The sequence below is a fragment of the Triturus cristatus genome, chromosome 10 (assembly GCF_964204655.1).
Source record: "Triturus cristatus chromosome 10, aTriCri1.1, whole genome shotgun sequence".
In the NCBI taxonomy this organism is placed as follows: Eukaryota; Metazoa; Chordata; class Amphibia; order Caudata; family Salamandridae; genus Triturus; species Triturus cristatus.
The window spans coordinates 1,120,907,093-1,120,923,629 of NC_140593.1; the positions used below are offsets into that span (position 1 = coordinate 1,120,907,093).

Here is a 16,537-nt window from a genome sequence, read left to right on the forward strand (position 1 = left end):
GAGTGGTCAATTTCCGGAGAAGATCCCCACTGGTTTTGCAACTTGGGGTTGTTCATGTTACCGGATGAAACTTCATTCACCTTTCTTTCCTGCGTCCAAGGATTTTTTTGTAACAGGAATTTACATTGGCGATGAGTGGCCTGCAAAAGGGGGGGGGGGCATAGGGGTAAGGCCAATGCTCTCACCATCAACCCCCCCACGCCCAAATGATTTTTGAAGATCCAAAAAGAATGAAACAGAATGGAGTACCAGGTGAAATTTTTGTCAACATGAACCTTTAACCATTGACAATGGGTAATAAGTGGATTTTTTTTTGTACCTTAAAGGGTGCCTCAAACTGATTATTTCTGTGCCCTGCTCCTACGATGGTCACTCACGTGGATATCAACTTGCACGATACCAATATCCAAATGTAGAAGGCAGCCTTCATGGGGATCGATGAAGTTCTGGGATAGCCCTCAGTAATGTGTTGCTGTAGTTATGCCTCAAAAGTACTAGGGATTGTACCACAGATTGAAGTCATCCTCACTTATGAAATGTTGGATTTCTCTGACTAGTCTAATACTGTGTGTCTTCGGCTTATGTATGTTGGTAGATTCAGATTCTTGCCACCACAAATTCTGGGGAACTGGCATAGTCAACAAGGACAAACTATCAAACATGTTGAGAGTATCAAGAAATGTTTGCCCTAGAATGGGGCAGTGATAAGGAAATGATGAAAGATTATTTTATAACAGCAGTGATATTGGTCAGCAAGACGGGTCTCTAGATGTCCTTTGAGAATTCTGCCTTTGAAGCTCCCAGAAGTGCTTTTAGAGAAGGTGTGCGGGTCCAAGATGAATATACTTCTGAGTTTGAAATAATAGTCCTTTTTTATTTCATCAGAGTCAGCAGACAAAGTGGTATCTCCATAGAATATATCTAACACTGTTGGAATGAAAAGGGGGGATAGATTCAAGACCAAAATCAATTTCCAGGATGACTTTAAGTATCTTTAATTTCAAGACATACAAAGGGGCATCTCACACCAACCCTTGACAACGTTGATAAAATCATTGTCTCTGTTTTAGTGATTAATAATATACATTAACTTTAGTAGCATGGAGGAGGTGCATGGTGGGTTGAAACTTTCTGAGATATAATTGCACGACTGACTCATTTCTCCATTGAAGCAGAGATGCACTTGTCGAAATGAACTTTAATCTGCAGGCAATCAATGTCAAACAGTTGCCACCATCTCAGACTTCTCTTACCTAGGGCTAGTAGCAGTCCCGCTAGCCTCCACAAAGGTGACATCGCTTGACACCGCAGGATCATCATCTCTTCCTTTTGATTGCACTGAAAAAGCAATAAATTCAAGTTATGATTGTAATTGTAGTAAAGCATTGGCATTAGGTAGGCTATATGATGGTAATGTATAATCTTGCAATCATCTATAGTCATATGAAGTCAGAAGGAGTTTCTGTGCCCTTACTCTTTAGCCTAGACAACCTTCAGAAGCATTATTGTTTGAGTTCACTTGGACTTAGAAGGTAAACAGATTATATCCACAATTCAAGGGTCATGTCTGTGTTGCAAGAGGAAGACCCATTTTTTGCACCACGGTTGTTCCTCAGAATCTATGCTGGTTCTGAGAGCGTATTTGCCTCTCAGGCTCCTATTGTATCGAAAAACACAACTGCTATGGTCCATCACATCTGTTTGTATCAACCATTCAACCATACAGATAAAAGGACAGGGGTGACTCCTCTATTATAGTGGAGCAGCGTCGCCCCACTAAAATGCCGCCAGGAACAAATAATTAAATGGTAATTTTATTTTTCGTCAACCCGTCCCGAACCGAGTATCAGGGCGGCGCGGAGCTTGCTTAGTGGCAGCAGGGAGGAGTGGTGGGCAGAGGACTGCCTGTGCGCTCTTTCAAGTGCGCATGTCCCTTTGGCCAGACATGCGCACTTTAAACCTCTCAAACCAGCTGTCTTAAGACAGCTGGGTTGGGAGCAAATGTAGGCCTCCAGTGCCCTCGGGAGCGCCCACAGAGGCCACTCCCTCCAATCCTGGTGCTTCTCTTATGCTACTTAACAGCATGTGAGCAGCGCCAGGATTGGTTATGGGTGTTGGCTGGGGCCCTGACGGCACAGAGAAGAAGAGGACCGAAGCGAGGAGGACGGCTGCAGCACGGTAAGTAACTTTTTATTTTATTTATTTACTTAATGTAATTTTCCCACCCCCTCCTCCACTGCCAGTAGTTGCCAGCCGCCACTGTAAAAGGAACTGAACACACAGAATGTTGATTCCTAGCAAGCATTATAACATGACGATTAGAAAAAGCAAACCGAAGTGTTTGTAATGACGTGCATGATCAAGATAGAAGGAATCAAATTCAAAAAGCGCCTGTTCATAAAAGGAGTTGTACCATACATACATGAAGAGTCCATCACCCAAAATATATGTTCATAGCATGAATTATGCCATGCACATGCAAGGAGTCCATCACTAAACATGCCTGCATGTAGCAGAAGCTGTATCAGGCAGATGCACAGAGTCAAACACCCAGCATGGTCCTTGACTGCAAGAATTTTAGCACTGGGGTACAAGGAATCCAACACTCAAATGCCCCCAAGCAGGCCCTGCATCTCAGAGTTACAAGGACTTGCAAAACCAACATTTCCATTCATAGAAGGCATTGCAGATTACAGATGCAATGATCCCAGCCCCTTACCAAACTGGACTCCAGATGTTATAGGAAAAGGCAAAGGTGAAACGTGCATCATATGTTTGGCCGTGGTTTGGGTTGAGGTGTGATCAGAAGAGAGAATGTTTGTCCCTGTGAAGGATTTTGAAAATGAATTGCGCCCAAATACGGCTGGCGACATTTCTCTTATGTGCTTTTTCAACAAAATGCTATAGGATCCTGGATTCATTGTAGGTGCAGCAGAAACTATTTTATTTAGAAATTACCGCAGTCATCCTATGTCTTTGGAGTTGATTTTCAAGCCCTGTTTAGGCCGAAGATGGATTACTGACCTTTCCCTATATCGGTCTACTGCTTCCTTCCATGCTCGTCTTTTGCCTGCTCGGACGGCATTGCAAGTGCTTGGCATTTCACTTTCCCAGGTGAAGTCAACCTAAAAGAGAACTACTATTTTTTCCTGCTACAAATTTGATCAAGCACCTCTATTTATGTGTATTTGCTCCTCTCATTGCACCTACTAAGGGTGTCTGCATCAGACCCCACTCAGGGGCTTTGAGGCAGGCATGGCCTACTGGGCCTCAAACATACTTTTTAAATATTTTTATTAATTTTTTCCTCCATCCAGTATAATAAGCTGACAACATGTCGGACTATGACCTCTTGCAAGAGACTCAATCCTCCCAGGATACATCAGGAGAAATCAAACTTCAACATTTCCGCCCTACTCCCTCTCTACCCCCACACCCTCCCCTGTCAGTGTGCCCGCATCAATCACTGGGCTTCAAACATGGGGGCTGAGGTTGTTGCCGCTTATGTCCCAGGTTCAGTCCTATGATTGATCTGCTAACTGGGCTAATGTAGCGACTTCTGCATTGGACTCACAGGGTAGCGAGGGCGAGCAGTCACAGATCTCTCAGAGGTAGTGCATAGGGTGCTTCTGAATTGGACTCTCAGGGTAGCAAGGGCAAGCAGTCACAGACCTCTCAGAGGTAGTGCTTGGGGGGGTTCTGCATTAGACTCACAGGGTAGTGAGGGCAAGCAGTCACAGACCTCTCAGAGGTAGGGCTTGGGGCCTTCTGCATTGGACTCACAGGGTAGCGAGGGCAAGCAGTCACAGACCTCTCAGAGGTAGTGCATAGGGTGCTTCTGAATTAGACTCTCAGGGTAGCAAGGGTAAGCAGTCACAGATCTCTCAGAGCTAGTGCATAGGGTGCTTCTGCATTGGACTCTCAGGGTAGCGAGGGCAAGCAGTCACAGGCCTCTCAGAGGTAGGGCTTGGGTCCTTCTGCATTGGACTCTCAGGGTAGCGAGGGCGAGCAGTCACAGACCTCTCAGAGGTAGGGCTTGGGTCCTTCTGCATTGGACTCTCAGGGTAGCAAGGGCGAGCAGTCACAGATCTCTCAGAGCTAGTGCATAGGGTGCTTCTGCATTGGACTCTCAGGGTAGCGAGGGCAAGCAGTCACAGGCCTCTCAGAGGTAGGGCTTGGGTCCTTCTGCATTGGACTCTCAGGGTAGCGAGGGCAAGCAGTCACAGGCCTCTCAGAGGTAGGGCTTGGGTCCTTCTGCATTGGACTCTCAGGGTAACGAGGGCAAGCAGTCACAGACCTCTCAGAGGTAGGGCTTGGGTCCTTCTGCATTGGACTCTCAGGGTAGCAAGGGCGAGCAGTCACAGATCTCTCAGAGCTAGTGCATAGGGTGCTTCTGAATTGGACTCTCAGGGTAGCAAGGGCAAGCAGTCACAGATCTCTCAGAGGTAGTGCATAGGGTCCTTCTGCATTGGACTCTCAGGGTAGCGAGGGCGAGCAGTCCCAGGCCTCTCAGAGGTAGTGCTAGGGGTGCTTCTGAATTGGACTCTCAGGGTAGCAAGGGCAAGCAGTCACAGATCTCTCAGAGGTAGTGCATAGGGTGCTTCTGCATTGGACTCTCAGGGTAGCGAGGGCGAGCAGTCACATATCTCTCAGAGCTAGTGCATAGGGTGCTTCTGCATTGGACTCTCAGGGTAGCGAGGGCGAGCAGTCACAGACCTCTCAGAGGTAGTGCTTGGGGGGGTTCTGCATTAGACTCACAGGGTAGCGAGGGCAAGCAGTCACAGACCTCTCAGAGGTAGTGCATAGGGTGCTTCTGCATTGGACTCACAGGGTAGCGAGGGCAAGCAGTCACAGACCTCTCAGAGGTAGTGCATAGGGTGCTTCTGCATTGGACTCTCAGGATAGCAAGGGCAAGCAGTCACAGGCCTCTCAGAGGTAGGGCTTGGGTCCTTCTGCATTGGACTCACAGGGTAGCGAGGGCAAGCAGTCACAGACCTCTCAGAGGTAGTGCATAGGGTGCTTCTGCATTGGACTCTCAGGGTGGAGAGGACGAGCAGTCACAGGCCTCTCAGAGGTAGGGCTTGGGTGCTTCTGCATTGGACTCACAGGGTAGCGAGGGCGAGCAGTCACAGATCTCTCAGAGGTAGTGCATAGGGTGCTTCTGAATTTGACTCTCAGGGTAGCAAGGGCGAGCAGTCACAGGCCTCTCAGAGGTAGGGCTTGGGTCCTTCTGAATTGGACTCTCAGGGTAGCGAGGGCAAGCAGTCACAGACCTCTCAGAGGTAGGGCTTGGGTCCTTCTGCATTGGACTCTCAGGGTAGCAAGGGCAAGCAGTCACAGATCTCTCAGAGGTAGTGCATAGGGTGCTTCTGAATTCGACTCTCAGGGTAGCAAGGGCAAGCAGTCACAGATCTCTCAGAGGTAGTGCATAAGGTGCTTCTGCATTGGACTCTCAGGGTAGCGAGGGCGAGCAGTCACAGATCTCTCAGAGCTAGTGCATAGGGTGCTTCTGCATTGGACTCTCAGGGTCGCAAGGGCGAGCAGTCACAGACCTCTCAGAGGTAGTGCTTGGGGGGGTTCTGCATTAGACTCACAGGGTGGCGAGGGCAAGCAGTCACAGGCCTCTCAGAGGTAGGGCTTGGGTCCTTCTGCATTGGACTCACAGGGTAGCGAGGGCAAGCAGTCACAGACCTCTCAGAGGTAGTGCATAGGGTGCTTCTGCATTGGACTCTCAGGGTAGCAAGGGCGAGCAGTCACAGACCTCTCAGAGGTAGTGCATAGGGTGCTTCTGCATTGGACTCTCAGGGTAGCGAGGGCGAGCAGTCACAGGCCTCTCAGAGGTAGTGCATAGGGTGCTTCTGCATTGGACTCCCAGGGTGGCGAGGGCGAGCAGTCACAGGCCTCTCAGAGGTAGTGCTGTGGGTGGTTCTGCATTGGACTCTCAGGGTGGCGAGGGCGAGTAGTCACAGGCCTCTCAGAGGTAGTGCTTGGGGTGCTTTTGCATTTGACTCTCAGGGTAGCGAGGGCGAGCAGTCACTGGCCTCTGAGAGGTAGTGCATGGGGTCCTTCTGCATTGGACTCTCAGGGTAGCGAGGGCGAGCAGTCACAGGCCTCTGAGAGGTAGTGCATGGGGTCCTTCTGCATTGGACTCTCAGGGTGGCGAGGGCGAGCAGTCACAGGCCTCTCAGAGGTAGTGCATAGGGTGCTTCTGCATTGGACTCCCAGGGTGGCGAGGGCGAGCAGTCAGAGGCCTCTCAGAGGTAGGTCTTGGGGTGCTTCTGCATTGGACTCTCAGGGTGAAGAGAGCGAGCAGTCACATGCCTCTCAGAGATAGTGCTTGGGGGGTTCTGCATTGGACTCTCAGGGTAGCGAGGGCGAGCAGTCACAGGCCTCTCAGAGGTAGTGCTTGGGGTGGTTCTGCATTGGACTCTCAGGGTGGCGAGGGCGAGCAGTCACAGGCCTCTCAGAGGTAGTGCTTGGGGGGTTCTGCATTGGACTCTCAGGGTAGCGAGGGCGAGCAGTCACAGGCCTCTCAGAGGTAGTGCTTGGGGGGTTCTGCATTGAACTCTCAGGGTAGCGAGGGCAAGCAGTCACAGGCCTCTCAGAGGTAGTGCATAGGGTGCTTCTGCATTGGACTCTCAGGGTAGCAAGGGCGAGCAGTCACAGACCTCTCAGAGGTAGTGCATAGGGTGCTTCTGCATTGGACTCTCAGGGTAGCGAGGGCGAGCAGTCACAGACCTCTCAGAGGTAGGGCTTGGGTGCTTCTGCATTGGACTCGCTGGGTGGCGAGGGCGAGCAGTCACAGGCCTCTCAGAGGTAGGGCTTGGGTCCTTCTGCATTGGACTCGCTGGGTGGCAAGGGCGAGCAGTCACAGATCTCTCAGAGGTAGGGCTTGGGGGGGTTCTGCATTAGACTCACAGGGTAGCGAGGGCAAGCAGTCACAGATCTCTCAGAGGTAGTGCATAGGGTGCTTCTGAATTGGACTCTCAGGGTAGCGAGGGCGAGCAGTCACAGGCCTCTGAGAGGTAGGGCTTGGGTGCTTCTGCATTGGACTCGCTGGGTGGCGAGGGCGAGCAGTCACAGGCCTCTCAGAGGTAGGGCTTGGGTCCTTCTGCATTGGACTCGCTGGGTGGCAAGGGCGAGCAGTCACAGATCTCTCAGAGGTAGGGCTTGGGGGGGTTCTGCATTAGACTCACAGGGTAGCGAGGGCAAGCAGTCACAGATCTCTCAGAGGTAGTGCATAGGGTGCTTCTGAATTGGACTCTCAGGGTAGCAAGGGCGAGCAGTCACAGACCTCTCAGAGGTAGTGCATAGGGTGCTTCTGCATTGGACTCTCAGGGTAGCGAGGGCGAGCAGTCACAGACCTCTCAGAGGTAGTGCATAGGGTGCTTCTGCATTGGACTCTCAGGGTAGCGAGGGCGAGCAGTCACAGACCTCTCAGAGGTAGTGCATGGGGTCCTTCTGCATTGGACTCTCAGGGTGGCGAGGGCGAGCAGTCACAGGCCTCTCAGAGGTAGTGCATAGGGGGCTTCTGCATTGGACTCCCAGGGTGGCGAGGGCGAGCAGTCAGAGGCCTCTCAGAGGTAGGTCTTGGGGTGCTTCTGCATTGGACTCTCAGGGTGAAGAGAGCGAGCAGTCACATGCCTCTCAGAGATAGTGCTTGGGGGGTTCTGCATTGGACTCTCAGGGTAGCGAGGGCGAGCAGTCACAGGCCTCTCAGAGGTAGTGCTTGGGGTGGTTCTGCATTGGACTCTCAGGGTGGCGAGGGCGAGCAGTCACAGGCCTCTCAGAGGTAGTGCTTGGGGGGTTCTGCATTGGACTCTCAGGGTAGCGAGGGCAAGCAGTCACAGGCCTCTCAGAGGTAGCGCATAGGGTGCTTCTGCATTGGACTCGCTGGGTGGCAAGGGCGAGCAGTCACAGGCCTCTCAGAGGTAGCGCATAGGGTGCTTCTGCATTGGACTCTCAGGGTGGAGAGGGCGAGCAGTCACAGGCCTCTCAGAGGTACAAAGTGCATGTTTATGCTCCGCTTGCAGGTTTTCAAAACACATAAATAAAAGGCACTGTCATTTACAATGCCAATAGCTTAACCTCTCGCAAATGCGGGACCTTTTGCATCGCAAATGCTTATTTGCTTAGCACTGTGAACTATGTGGAGTAGGCACAATCACCCTACTTGGTTAAGAATAGCCTGGACACTGCTCCTTCGTACATCCCTGGTCAGCTGATGTTTAATACTGAGGGAGTCTTAAAGCTGTAACAAGATGCAAGCAGCAGTCTCTTGTTTGTTTATTGAACAGAGGGAAGTGCTGCTGCTGTGGTGTGGGTGATGTCTACCAAACCTGTTCTGTCTGCTAGGACCTGTTTGTCGCAAGTAAGTAGGGCTGGCATGCATCCTATGGAGAGCAGGGCAGCCCGGATGTGTAAAGAGTCAATAATTGCTTAAAGTAGCTCCTCAAGGTCCTCGGAGTGCTGCTACTAGGTTAGAGCAATACTGGCGCGCGTCACCGGTGGAACCTACAATGAGCACCTTATGTGGGATGCGATTCAATGGCCAATAAAAGGGCAAAAATAAGTAACTGCCTGTTCAGCTATCACAGACCAAGATGATGAATCTTTACAAAGATGAGACCTTTGGAAATAGGTGGCGGGGACATCTAACGGGAGCCTCCTGCTTGACAAGGTCATTTTACAACTGAGCACACGTATGCACCATCTAGTAATCAGGTCTGTCATATGCATTGTGGGGCTAGGTGTAAAACTGACAGGGCCTCATGATCTATTTTGCACAACAAACCAGGCAGGATATACTTGGGGCCCGATTATGACTTTTGGTGGTGTGATGGCGGGTGGCCCGCCACTGCCACGCCCCCGCACCACCAAGAGTCTCTGCCGCCAGATTACAAGTAAGTTTGTGGTCCGGCGGGCGGCGAGGCGGTTCCTTTGAAAAAGGCACCGTGATGAAACGCCACACAGGCTCCTGTACAGCATGGACTGTAAAGTCTATGTCGTGCAGGAACTGGGGTGCATGCACACAGGGGGGGCACATGTTTTGCCCCCCTGCATGCATCCCCAGGCTGAGGGCCCCTTTGTTTCAGCATCATCCGCCGTTTCATGGAGGAAAGACCTCCATGTAAAAGCTGGCAGCACTGAAACTTGTATTACGCATGGTGGTGCCACAGCAGCACCCCCTGCATCTTACAATGGCCATGACCGCTGCGCCACTGCCAGGGAACTGTGGTTCGCTGGCAGAGCCAGTGGTCCAATTACGGTCCGACTGCCCAACTCGTAATAGGGCGGTCGGACCGCCAGTGCAGCCGGTGGCTGGATTGTCACTGCCGCGCCACCATGAGTCGGATGGTCCTTGGACTGCCAGACTCGTAATAAGGCCCTAAGTGTTCCAGAGTTTTATTAAATGCCCTAGCTCTTCCTTTCCCTCCAAGCTCTTCTAAGCGCTGGCCATCTTCTGCACCTTCACCTCTCAACCTCTTCCTCTCTCTCTTCCCTGCACTTGCATATATCTCACATACACATTAATTTCCATACTTGGCAAGCTGCCCAAAGCCAGGTGTGATAACCTCAGACAGCTCCACTTCTTATCCGGGAGTTATGTGCATTCTGGGATTTGTAGTTTTCTTTTTTCATCGCACGAGCTCACAAATCCTACCTTGGAAATTGCTGGTGGCTAAAAAGCCAGAGCGGGTAGATGACTAAGGCATCCATGGCTGTTTCATCTGTGCAGATGCCCCATCTTCACCCAGGAGCTGGCTTTCTCCAGTTTACCTACACTTGATAGATCTCGGATCCACTTTGCATTCTGCCTGCCCTGATCCCTCTATCCTATGACAGTGCTTAGAAGCGAGCACACTGCTGCTGCACGACTGTGCTCAGCAAGGCATGGGGCATTCACCGATGTCACACCAGCAGAGAAAGTGACGCATTTAACTGTACTTGTGCAAGAGGTGAGGCCTAACGGACTGACGTGCCGACACTGGCGCTGGAGCTCTGCATCTTGTGATCCTGAGCAAATCACTTACTCTCCCCGTGCCAAAGAACTGGCCTTGTGTAATGTAATCTAATGCTCCCGCAAAACTGCATAAAACACAGCACAGGTCTGTCCTCTCAGTAAATGACGTCTCTTTCTCCAGTGTTTCACGTCAAAACTCAAACACAAAGGTCACATCCTGACCTTGTTTCCTTGTTGTTTTAAAGATTCCTTCATGTTCCCCTCTTGGAAGCTGTTTTGAGCCTCAATGCGGGGCCCTGCTCTGCGTGGGGCCTGGGTAAATTAACCCCAGCTGCCTTAGCCTGTTATTAGTAATCACGTTCTGTACCAAGTGTCTGTTCTGCAAGCCACCCTCACAATGAGTGTGTGGTGGCCTTTGTCGAGGTTGGATCAGTTGTCTGTTCCAATTCCTGTCGTTGTCTATCTCTCCTCCATCTGCAACGGCAGTTAAGCACGTTGAAGATCACACGTGTCGGGCGTGTGCCAACAGGATGTGTTAATTTGCAAAGCAAATATACAAACAATGCCTCCAGGAAGGGCAACCCCGCTGATCGCCTTGTACCTGGGTAAAATACTTTCACAACAATACACTCCCCTAAGACTGTGCACATCGCTGAGTGTGGTGGAGATTCAGATATGTGTGGGGGTGGGGGCATGGGTGGGCACATGACTCACCTGGGCACATCCTGTGTGGAGCAGGGCAGCAGAGGAACAGAAACATGGGAGGGCAGGCAGTTTAGCAGGAAAGTGCACGCCATAACACAAAGGCATTGATTGTGATTGTGTACACCAGTTAATTTGTGAATTGGGACACCTGGAGTTTTCCATACATCACACACAACGCACCTGCACATGTGAACACGCAGGCATCAGTTAATTGCAATTCCAAGTTACCTGGGAATCTGCAGACGCTTGTGTAGGAGCAGAAGGTCCCGAAAGGCCATTGATTCACCCACCTGTCTATATGGAGTCCGGTGAAATGGAATTGTTCCTAATGACGTCATATATCAATCGGTAATTTTCCAAAGAATTTAACCGACATTTTAAGTGCTTTAAACTAAAAGGCTGAGTGCTAGTATCAACTCAAATATCAATTTTTTTCCTCTTGGATTAGCCCCGAAGATAGGTCAGCGTCTGATGGGCAGTTTAATGTGTGTTCAGAAATAAATATAAAATGTGGCCTCTACTTGAAATTGGAAAACATTGAAGCAGGAGGGGTTAAATGTGATCGATTCTGCACAAAGGGAACACATATGCATTTGTGTTCAAAACATGCTTCTTGCAAATGGGAAAAACGTATAAACGTTATTTTTCAACAACCAATTCCAAGTTATAGCCATTTTCCTTTACATATTTATAACTTTAAATAATCGAGCTTGCCTTTATTAAAATGCCTAAGAAATGCATGCCTTTCAAAATTGTTAGGCGTATTGGTTAAAAAAATTAATAAAAACGTTACATGGATTTTTTAAGGTTTAAAAAAATGATCTGGCAGTTATTGAGTGAAAAGAACCTTTTATAACATTTCATTTCTCTCAAGTCTGGCTTGACCAATTATTGTCGCCATGTTCTTTCAATGTGGATTTTATTATGTCTTAGGTGTGAATCCTCCACAGAATAAAGTTAATTTGAAAAAAGACATACGTCATATCTACAAAAAAACGAAAGTTATTTATGTTTTACTAAGAAATTATTCATCTTTATTTAATGTTATAAAAGCTAGCGATTACACTAGGAAGAGGAACTGATGGAGGACTCTCCCTTAGAAAGAAGAGTGCTTGACGAGCACGCGCAGAGAAAGGCCACCCCATCATCTATAGGATCCTAATGGTGAATATGGAGACAGAACTCACCACCCTTAGTACTGGGTGGAATACAGTAGACGCAGACGACAGTACATGGGACGATACGTTGAGGGCCCGGACAGAAATATTAGTTAAAGCCAGATTCAGACTAATCCAACTTAAACTCCTGCACAGGATTTGCTACACATGGGTACACCTACACAGACTTGGATTTGTTAACAGAAAAGGGTCTTTCTTTCTTATTATTTGGGAGTGCCCCAAAGATCCAACAATACTGGATGAAGATTGAAACCAGAACGGAAGGAATGATGGACACAGCACTACAGATGTCCCCATTTGCAGCCCTACTGGGAGCATGGGGAGATGTACATCTAACAAGATATCAGAAACCACTGAGTAACCAATGGATTGCAAATGCTAAAAGAGACATAGTGGGGTACTGGGGTGCGGGGAAATCCATGTGGTTCTCCAATGGGAGAAGAGTTTGGATTAACGCAGAGTTGCTGAAAAAGTGGTGTACGAAGCAAAGTGATGTCCGCAGAAATATCGGGAAATATTGGGAAGAGGGGGGGGATGCACTTAATGGCAATAAACAAATGACTATGCCCTTACAGTCAACAGGTGGGAGACATCTCACGGAATATGGCCGGAGAGACTGCGAAACGCACCCAAAGGAGGAAGTAAAGAAGCCTGGAAAGATCTCCAATGAAACTAGACACTATGTCCGGGGTGACTGCATCGTTTTTATGACTTGACCGGTGAAGTGAGTAGTATATAGTGAAATCCTAAAAGCAATAAAAAAGGCTTTGTTATATTAAAGTTAAAATGCTTGCAAAATGCAATAAAGTTTTTTTTAAAACATGCTATAAATGTTTTTATGATTTTTTTTAACAACCAATAAAAAAATCTATATACCTACATACCACTTATAACTCATGAATTCCAAGGGAGGGTTTTGTGGGAAGTTATGTCTTTGCTCACTGGGGCCGAGGCTTTCTCAACGCATTTCACTGACAGTGCCAGCTTTTATGCTTGATAGCTATGCTACAAGATTTGGGACTTTACCCATAGTGCCCTGTGAAAGGCATATCCATAGGATGTATGGTACAAAGCCACATTTTATCCAGCTATTCTCTCACTGTACTTCTTTTCAGGTTTTGGAAACAGATAACTGTCTGCTGGCAGACATATTCTTTCCAAAACATAACATATATAATTAGAGTGGGCTTTGGGTCAGCCCCATGCCAATGGTTGGAGGAGTTTGTTATCTATCTCATTTGGATAACCTGTATCCTTCCACTGCAGACTTGAGCAAACTATTTTTTTATTTTGTATTTAGTACTCCATGGAAGGGCAAATGTTTCCTTGCTCTCTCCTCCTGCTTTATCCCTTGCACACCCCCTCGCTCTCTCTCATTTCATTCCCTCCAACCCCACTGCCAAATGTTCCCATCCCAGTCCCTGTCCCACTCTCATTGGTACATTTTTAGTAAAAAAGAAAAAAATCTTTGCATGAGCTTGGCAGCCGCAGAGTACTGCCAGGACACTGGCTTCCTATTTATAATTTGTGTGAATTTATTTTTTAACTTTAAAAATGTTTTTTAGTGTACTGTTCTAACATGTTCATCCTCATGTTAGAACGGTAGATTAAAAATGGCTCCCAATGCATCACGATGCATGCACGCATATCGGAAGCCATCTTGGACTGGGTTTTTTCAGTAGAAAACCCATTGCAAGATTGCCATCCATGGGTGCACATGCATCTCAACGCCTACGTTCTCATGTGTTTAGCAGAAAACACTGTAAAATCAATAGCTTGGCCTCTTAGAGCAGAGAATTATTGGCTTTGCAAACGCTTGGTTAAAACTCACAACAGTGTATGGCAATAAACATGTGAACCCTGTTTGGTTCATTTCTCTATCAGGTCATGAGAAATATCTACTTCGGTTTCGAAAGAGCACAAAATGACACTAGTGGCGTGGCGTGACGTAAAATTACCCATAGATGCTGGTTCCTAAGATGCATATGTAGGACAGTACTTGTATATCACAAACCTAGAGCGGAAGAAGCAGAGCACTGAACCAAGATGGCTGCATGAATGCTTCTGAAATGGTCTTCGAGATTGTCCTGTTCACCACTGCTGAGGTCCAGACATATAACCCTTATGATGATGGTGAGCCCTCGGTAGGAAGGCGGGGGCAACAGAGGGTGCAGGTGTCAGCATAGTAGTGTGAAACCACCACTAAAGAAAGAGAGGAAGGAATGCTGGGTCCTGGGGACATTGTATGGTGGAGAAAAAGACCAGGGGACTCCATATCACACTGGAACCACAACTGATGTCACCTCCATCCCTGTCGCTGGGGAGAGTGGCAGTCGAAAGGCAGCCATCTTCTTAATGAAGGCGACAATGTCTTGTTGGATAATTCGGGACCCATCAATCAACTGTTTTTGTATATAATTTAGTGATTGATATATGCAGCCAAGAAGGACCCTGTCCTGTTTTTCTTCTCTGCTTTGTTCTTTGTTTGTATATGTTCAACCACTGATGGGATTTTTGTTTTGGGACAGTGCACGAGTCACATGTTTGACTTCAGTACCATAAAGCATGCAGGGCGACCCCAGAATTTGAGGCTAATTACCTGCGCATGTATGTGCAAATGAAAATTAATCAAATATAGTTTTGACTTAATTACAGCAATAATTTAAATCAGGGGTCTCCAACCTTTTCTGTAGTGACATCTACTTCTGTTCAAGGAAAGTCTTCCCGAGCTACTAGCAAATTTTATACCTGTAAAATAGTGACAACACTATGACCACCCAAAGCAAGATTTTCAGTAGTTACCACCCAAGTATACCAAGCGCGGTTACCAGCAGAAATGCTGGGGAAAGATTCATCAATATTAATTGCCTCCCCTTGACTTATGAAGTAACATTCAAATCTTGACATGCCCAGTGGCACAAAGGACATCAGCACAGCAGTACGGCTCGCCAGCTCAGCTTGAATTATCATTCACCTGTTTCTGAAAATGCACATGTTTCTAATACCACTTTCCACTGTGGGCAAATAAACTCAATTTTCCAGAAGAAACCCCATTTGTGAAAACTAAAACTGCCTTTAAAATATCAGTTTTTGAGAAATGCAGTCTCAAAACATTAGCTTGTCATTTTCATCATGTACTCCCATGTACAAATGCCTCATATGGACAGACTACTTTGAATTCCCACGTATTGCAGTCATATGCTATGGATGCTCACCATAGCACCATAGAGGCCTGGATTATGTCAGTAATGACCACCATTATACTAGGGCCACAGTTGTGCCAAGGATGGAAACCATAAGGATCAGGGATAATACCATATATCAGTCATGACCATTAATATGCCAGAAATAGGTACATATAGGCCAGTCATGCTCTTAGTAGGTCTATGATGGCTGCCACTATACTATAACTAGACTAAAAATACTAAAATAGTCAGGGATGACCAATATTATGCCATTGGCATTATGCCAGGAATGGACACAATTATGCCAAAGATAACAATCTTATGATGGGGGCTAGCATATATATTTGGCGGTTTTTGGCAACAGGCATAGTTTCAGGAAGCAATAGTGTTTATTATGGACACACACAAAGACGATAAATCTCTTAATTTTCTCTGGTCTGGATCATACCCTGTTCTCCTCAGGTCTTGAGCTAATCATGCATCTAACTGACACCTTTTCACTCTGACTCCTGCAGTCCCGCACTGATTACAGTTCAGTCTACTGCTGCCATACTTTTTTGATGGTGCACTGTTCACACACATGTTGTGACTGATAAAGGAGGGACTGCAACATGGTCAATCTCCTTGTGGCTTAATTATATTGAGATTGGATACAGACTGTCATGTAGCAGGTCCTATAATCTGACACATGTGTTTGAGTGTTAGTATGAGTAACTGTCATACGTTTGGCTGGCTGTCACTCTAAGGGTCTTGAGATGATCAGTGCTGCCTTCTTTAATAGGCACCAACTCCCTGAATTTGATACTGGGCTTGACTTCACCTCAGAGAGCTCCTTTGAAGGTACTGGCGGGCTACCAGTAGCTCCCAAGCTACTCGTTGGAGACCCCTGATTTAAATGCATATGTGAGCTGAAATAGCTGATGCCCTCAGATATTGGCTTTGTAAACTGTGTTATCAGTGTTTGACGATCAGAGGAAAGACATCTTGTCCCAGCAATGCTTCACTGCCCTGCAAACATAAAGAGATTTACACCTTGTTATTGTTTGAGAACAGCAAACAAAAGAATAACAGAAGGTGCTCTACCCTTCTTCTTTCTCAGAGATGCCGTGAAGCAGCCAGGGTTTAAAGGGCTCTCTGTGAAGCAAGAGTGGCAGAGTGTACAACAGCATGCAAGGTGTTGTCCTTACTAACAAGCTGCCATGCTGGGGGGCACAGGGTGGGCAGGAGTAATGCAGATGGCCCACTAGATCTCCTCGATCCACCCCCAGCATCCCCACTCAAAGTCTTAGTGAGTAGATTGAGCACAACTTTACTTGTGATATTTCTAGTACACACTAGAAAAAGGGGGGCACAGCATCCGGTTGGTACACGCAGTGATGTATTGCAAAATCGCCAGCAGTAATTCATATCGACCTATGGGCACTATGTGCAACTTCCTTCCTTGTGGTTAGCAAAACAAGCATTCCTTCCTTGTGGCTAGCAAAACAAGCATTCCTTCCTTGTGG

At 47.7% G+C, this 16,537-nt stretch overlaps 1 protein-coding gene across 2 annotated transcripts in view; it reads right to left on the minus strand.

The window, feature by feature from the left end:
- MSLN (mesothelin) overlaps window positions 1-16,537 on the minus strand; it is a 177,082-nt gene that overhangs the window by 119,484 nt on the left and 41,061 nt on the right. For both annotated transcript variants that reach the window (XM_085629354.1, XM_085629353.1), the window contains exon 2: window positions 1,254-1,338. In XM_085629354.1, coding sequence (XP_085485480.1) covers window positions 1,254-1,338 — 85 coding nt within the window. The remainder of the gene's footprint in view (window positions 1-1,253; window positions 1,339-16,537) is intronic.